At 42.0% G+C, this 7,070-nt stretch overlaps 1 protein-coding gene across 1 annotated transcript; it reads right to left on the reverse strand.

The window, feature by feature from the left end:
- Positions 1-270: 270 nt before the first annotated feature.
- On the reverse strand, positions 271-4,010 carry LOC139450478 (uncharacterized). Its single transcript, XM_071232189.1, has 2 exons — positions 3,893-4,010; positions 271-1,042 (listed from the first exon to the last, which is right to left on the reverse strand). The coding sequence occupies exon 2, from the start codon at positions 1,030-1,032 to the stop codon at positions 340-342; it is 693 nt and encodes a 230-aa protein (XP_071088290.1). The 5' UTR covers positions 1,033-1,042; positions 3,893-4,010; the 3' UTR covers positions 271-339.
- Between the last annotated feature and the right edge of the window lie 3,060 nt (positions 4,011-7,070).

Below are 7,070 nucleotides of genomic sequence, written 5' to 3' on the forward strand. Positions count from 1 at the left end.
GCGTATGTTTCACGCAGCTAGTTAGCAAAATATTCTAGCGAGTCCATGTTTATCTGTAAATAGGCTGCCCAGGCAAATCAGTGGTTGACAGCATGAGCTACTATCTACATGTTAAGGCATGAACCTACAAACCAAGAAACATCAGGGCCAATCTGGAGTTTGAACAATGACCATAGGTTTCAGAGACGCCTAAGGGATGCATAGTAAATTGCAGCGCCTAACTACTTAATTTCCTCGTTAAATTAAACAAGCCATACGCATATGCAATAACCAGTAATTTATATTTCATTAAGGAATACACTTATCAGACTGAAATTACATTTCCTCTTAAAACGGGGGCTATTTACGGAAAGCAGTTGCACTGGGCGCGACAGGAGGAGGAGCAGAATCAGGGAGAGGTGATTGAAAAGCACCAAACGGATCCGAATCCGAAGTTTCTTCTTTGGGTGGATCCGGAGGCGTCTCAGATGAAGTTTGATCCGGCGTTGGATCAAAATCAGCATTTTCTGGAGGAGACTTCGCCGGGTCCTGTTCTTCTGATGTGATGCCTATTGCTTGACATTCAGGCGGATCTTGTCCTGGAAGTGTGGTTTGGTCTTGATCTTCAGGCGGTTCTTGGCCAGGAGGCGGAGCTTGTCCTGAAGCAGGGACTGGAGCAGGAGGCGGTGCTTGACCAGGAGGCGGAGCTTGTCCTGAAGCAGGGACTGGGGCAGGAGTCGGTACTTGACCAGGAGGCGGGGCTTGGCTACCATATGGAGTCTGATATGCAGGGCTCTGTGATGGAAACTGACTTGTCATCGCAGTGTTTGGGTATGGTGAGGGCCCCATGCTGTGATGAGGGACTCCGTAATACTGAGCCGTATTTGGGTACGGTGTAGGACCGAGGTTGTACATGGGGAACCCGGGATTAGGACCAGGAGGAGCAGCTTGACCATATGCTGAATAAGGCGCCATCCCAGGATAAGGAGCAGTGTTTGGGTATGTGGAGTAAGGCGGGGGCATCTCCCCCTTGTATGGAGGTGGTCCGCTCATCTCATCCGACCTGAAAACAATCACAAACGATAATTAGTTGAACTGTATTAAAAAACGAAAAACACTAGTATATACGGAATAATTAGTGATTATTGTGTCTGTGTGTGAGTAATAAATGTTATATTTTGGATAACTCTTTCTAAGTAAAGTTCAGATTCTTATCCTATTTTGGGGTTGAGTCCCATCCGAGAACCCACACTGCCAGTGTGCGGCACCTAATCGCCAGCACACAAAGTTAGCTCTCTAACCCACTCAGGAACCGGCAGTGAGGGTGCGAATCCAAGATGGGACTCAACCCCCAAAAGTACAAGAATCTGTACTTTACTAAGCAAGTGTTATCCCAAATATAACATTTGTTACATTTGACCACTTTCTAAATTGTTGTGTGTGTTCATAGGGTATGCCTGCATCAACAGCATTTATCATTCGCAATTTTGTGTCCAGACTGATAGCTTTTCCTTTTACTGCTGCCCGCCCTGATAGCATGTGGAAGTGAACTGACACTTTGACACAATCTTGTGATTTATATGTTTAATGTCTGTTTTACAGACAAGATTAGTCCAATTACAGATAAGATTAACATAATGCAAGTTGAACAAGGTTGCATCGTCACCGCTTATTGCGAATAGCCAGTTGTCAGTGACACTTGACACGCACAGAAACAAGACACGCGTGGATGGCTGCATGTTACGAGCGCTTCAGCGTATATTTGTTGTGATTTTGCCGACAATGAAAGTCTGACCTGTCTGTGTCTGTATGGGCAATGAGTAGGTTTTCATTTTTATCCACGTGATTTCATAATGCGTGTGACCCGTGAAGATCCGGGGTAGAATAGGTCTTCAGCAACCCATGCTTGCCGTAAGAGGCGACTATGCTCGTCGTAAAAGGCGACTAAAGGGATCGGGTGATCAGGCTCGCTGACTTGCATGCATGTCATCAATCCCAATTGCGTGATCGATGCTCATGATAGTAATCACTGGATTGTCTGGTCCAGGCTCGATTATTTACAAACCGATGTCATATAGCTCTAATATTGTTGTGTGCAGCGTTAAACAACAAACCAACCAACCAACCAACCATCATAATGCGTGTAGGATGTACACCTTACAAGTATAACACATGGGGTCGATATTGCATACTAAAAAAAAAAGCTGCTTCAGCTGAATGTAACCAATGTTATATTTGGGCTAACACTTGCTTAGTAAAGTGCAAACTCTAGTACTGAAATTCAAAACACTAGAATCTGTACTTAACTAAGTAAGTGTTATCCCGAATATAACATTTGTTACATTTGACCCCTTTCTAAATGGCATTGTGTATTCATAGCTTTCGGTCATGCCAATTTACAGTTGTCAGAGGGGTACACAAAGTACGTGATCTAAACTACCAGTTGTCATTTTTGTATGGAAGCCTCGGTGGCTGAGTGGGTTAGATCGCTGACTTTACTGGCAATTAGGTGCCTCACTCTTGCAGTGTGTGTTCGAATCCCAGGTGGGACTCAACCGTAGTAGAATTTGTACTTTACAAAGAATGTTATCCCAGATATAATGTTTGTTACATGAGACCAATTTGTGTATTCAACGCATTAATAGGAAGACTCCTAAGTCAGAGGTCAACTTTCGGTGCCTTGTGTGATAATGGAACACCGACAGTTCTTCATAGTCAGGGGCGGTCGGGTAGCCTAGTGGTTAAAGCGTTCGCTCGTCACGCTGAAGACCCGGGTTCGATTCTCGACATGGGTACAATGTGTGAAGCCCATTTCTGGTTACCCCCCCGCCGTGATATTGCTGGAATATTGCTAAAAGCGGCGTAAAACCATACTCACTCACTCACCCACTCACTCTTTAGTCATGACTCTATAAGGTAAATTATATTTTCCTAGACTAATCTACATTATACAACTTACGGACGTGTTAAATATTGTTTGAATCATGTAAATACAGCGCTCAAATGTATATCTGATACAATATATGTATGCATGATCATGCATGCTCATGCATGTGTATGCGTGTATCTTTGGGGAACTTTTATTGAATAAAACTATCTGTCTGTCTGCCTGACCTGCCAATTAACACAAGCTTAGTTTCTTATAAAGGATTCACGGCATCTGCTTCAGGGCAAGATGTTTGTCTTCATTGTCCTGCAGTGTTTTGTCCCCATAATGGTTTGTTATTTCTCTCAAGCAACACATTGCCTCTGGGGTCCACACCGCATAACAAACATAAACATGCACTTTCAACCTATACAGCCTAGCTACACATGACCCATTGTCATTCCAGTCCGCTCAATCGGTACAACCCCTGTGGTAGCCCCCGAATGCTACCCTCCCTTGGAGCAAGAAGTGACACAGAGGTTTAAGACGCCGCATTTCGTTGGTTCTAATCCCAAATTCGTTGCAATCATGACCTTGGTTTGTGAGCTACATATTTGTTGGTGTAACTGAGGTTGTCAACGCCTGTTATCTCGGTCCTCGTGTGCTTCTATTACATTAGGTAAGTGAATGAGTATGGTTTTATGCCGCTATTCCAGCAATGTCACGGCGGGGGACACCAGAAATTGGCTTCGTACATTGTACCCATGTGGAATCGAACCCGGGACTTCGGCGTGATGAACGAACGCTTTAACCACTAGGCTACCCGACCGCCCCTCATTTTGGAGATGATACATTGAGTGTATACATATTGATAAGAAGGACTGATACATAGTATCCCACATAGATCTACCTGCGTGAACAGCTTTACAATGTGTACGTAACCCTGTAGGAAGCAGCAAGGAGCATTGGCTTCATGTTAATGTTAAAGATTATTTTATAACAGATGTAGACAGGTATGCAATTAAGACAATGTAAGAAGATGCGTACCTTGTTTTAGCACAGGAAAATAGCCAACACGACTCTGTAAGTAGTACAGGGATGTCCAAGACAGCACTAGACAAGTAATACTTCGTTATATGTGCTGTTGTTGATGCAGGCTTTTCAGTCGGTCGACAAAGTCATAATAACGCTTGTCACTGCGTAGTGTGAAGCGACTGTTTCGCCTTTGTCAATAATAGTCAAAGGAGTTGTATGAATTCCTATAGATCTGTAATGCGCTTTGGCCACCGAGTCCTTCTTTCATTTGTCACTCAACTCTCGCGTTGCACAATACCATTCATTCTAATACACACATTTATAAAGAGGTCTACCAATATCGTTGTCATGATACTTCTACAGACGACCGACAATGTCCCTTTCTAAGGTGTAATAATAATGGTAAAGCCTTTTACTTTCATGCATTTAGGCCAACTAATGGGACGTCTAACTAATGGGATATAACCGTCAGTGATCAGTCTGTCAGCTGACGCTGGCCTAAATGCATGAAAATAAAAGGCTTTACCATTATTATTACACCTTAGAAAGGGACATTGTCGGTGGTTATATCCCATTAGTTAGACGTCCCATTAGTTAGACGTCCCAATTGTTAGACATTTTTCGTTAGGCAAAGAGGGAATATACCTACAGATGTAATGGATCAGTCCTAATTAGATTAAAGTACTGAATAGGGATAGGGGACTCACAGTTTAGGGAGTATATATGTTACAATTTCGTTTAATTAACCTAAATTACCTTACTCTCAGCACAGGTTCAATAGGCATGAGATTAACTATGTGAACTATGGAGTAGCTTAAATGTCTTACTGTATGATCAGTTGAAGGAGCTGAGTTTAGATTATCTACTTATCAAACAAATGAAAATGATCTTGGGGTACGTATCATTATCAGTATCGATATGGCTGGTTTAAGGAAAGTAGAGATGTGTCGTCAAGACGTGCAATGGGAAATGTACGACTGTCGGTGACTTTCTTCGCAATCAGTCGGAACATAACCAGAAACTGTCACAAAGTGTTGTTACAAACTGTATAATATTTATCAAATGTAAAGTGTCATTAAATGTTAAGTATAATATTAAAGTATCTACTTAAAGCTGCTTTGCTTTGTTTGTCAGATCTTATCTGGACTATTCCATTTTAAAGTCTGAGGTAACAAACATAAGGATTAGTGTGCACTCAGCCGTTTAAAGTGTTGTTATAAGCTGTCTAACTATTGGGACGTCTAACTAATAGGAGGACACCTCACTGACAGTTTGTAGTCATTATACAGGAAGCTGCTTAAAGAGGTCTGTATCATAAAGCGTGGGCATGACGCGGACATACATACATCGAATGGGCATGTAGGTTCACATACATACATCAAACGGGCATGTAGGCTCACATACATACATCAAATAGACATGTACGCTCACATACATATATCAAATGGGCATGTAGGCTCACATACATATATCAAACGGGAATGTAGGCTCACATACATACATCAAATGGGCATGTAGGCTCACATACATACATCAAATGGGAATGTAGGCTCACATACATACATCAAATGGGCATGTTGGCTCACATATGTAGGCTCACAAACATACATCAAATGGGAATGTAGGCTCACATACATACATCAAATGGGCATGTTGGCTCACATATGTAGGCTCACAAACATACATCAAATAGACATGTACGCTCACATACATACATCAAATGGGCATGTTGGCTCACATATGTAGGCTCACAAACATACATCAAATGGGAATGTAGGCTCACATACATACATCAAATGGGCATTTAGGCTCACATACATACATCAAATGGGAATGTAGGCTCACATACATACATCAAATGGGCATGTAGGCTCACATACATACATCAAATGGGCATGTAGGCTCACATACATACATCACATGGGCATGTAGGCTCACATACGTACATCAAATGGGCATGTAGGTTCACATTTATTCATCAAATGGGCATGTAGGCTTACATACATACATCAAATGGGCATGTAGGCTTACATACATACATCAAATGGGAATGTAGGCTCACATAAAGGGCAAGACAGACATGGCACTGACGTCATGTTGATGCTGACACTTATTCACTTTTCACTACAAGTTGTATTAATAGGTTTTCCAGCACAGAACTACAACCTAATAAATGCACTAATCGTTGCATCAAAGTAGATGATTTATCGATATAACAAAAATAACTGCCTATAATTAACTGCCTACATTTAGCTACAAGAAGAGCTCACACACATGACTACACAATGTGTAACACAGCGCTCTATACAATGTCTACTCAATGGATTGTTTGTTTTGCGAGATACTTTTTATCAAGATGCTGCGTTGCTGACGTGTGCAGAAACAGAATTCCATTATGACATATTTAGGCCACGTGATACTTAAGGCCTTCCATTCTTATAGTTAGGCTGGATGACTATTAGGCCACGTGACGCTTAAGGTCATCCATTCTTATAGTAAGGCTGGATGACTATTAGGCCACGTGACACTTAAGGTCCGCCATTCTTATAGTAAGGCTGGATGACTATTAGGCCACGTGACACTTAAGGTCATCCATTCTTATAGTAAGGCTGGATGACTATTAGGCCACGTGATACTTAAGGCCTTCCATTCTTATAGTAAGGCTGGATGACTATTAGGCCACGTGACACTTAAGGTCCGCCATTCTTATAGTAAGGCTGGATGACTAGTAGGCCACGTGACACTTAAGGTCCGCCATTCTTATAGTAAGGCTGGATGACTATTAGGCTAGGTGACACTTAAGGTCCGCCATTCTTATAGTAAGGCTGGATGACTATTTTTATTAAGATTGGAATCATCAGTTTGATTGAAAGAAATCAGTCAGACAACATGTGACAAACATTTCATGTATGCTCATGATTTGTGTTAAAAATTGTATACATATCACAGAAATGAGACATTATTAATACAAAAAGCAGATTTATTCAAAGACACAGCGGGTACATAATAGCAACAGTTATAATTACACCCCCTCGCCGTGATATTGCTCGAATATTGTTAGAAGCGGCGTAAAGCAACATTCACGAACGCATTCTGGTGTAGCAATATTACTCCGATTAATTAACCCATCACCAGAGCAGAGTTAACACCCCCCCCCCCCCCCCCCCCCCCCCCCCCAAAAAAAAAAAGA

This window comes from Haliotis cracherodii, unplaced genomic scaffold (genome assembly GCF_022045235.1).
Source record: "Haliotis cracherodii isolate W230 unplaced genomic scaffold, xgHalCrac1.p SCAF_8, whole genome shotgun sequence".
In the NCBI taxonomy this organism is placed as follows: Eukaryota; Metazoa; Mollusca; class Gastropoda; order Lepetellida; family Haliotidae; genus Haliotis; species Haliotis cracherodii.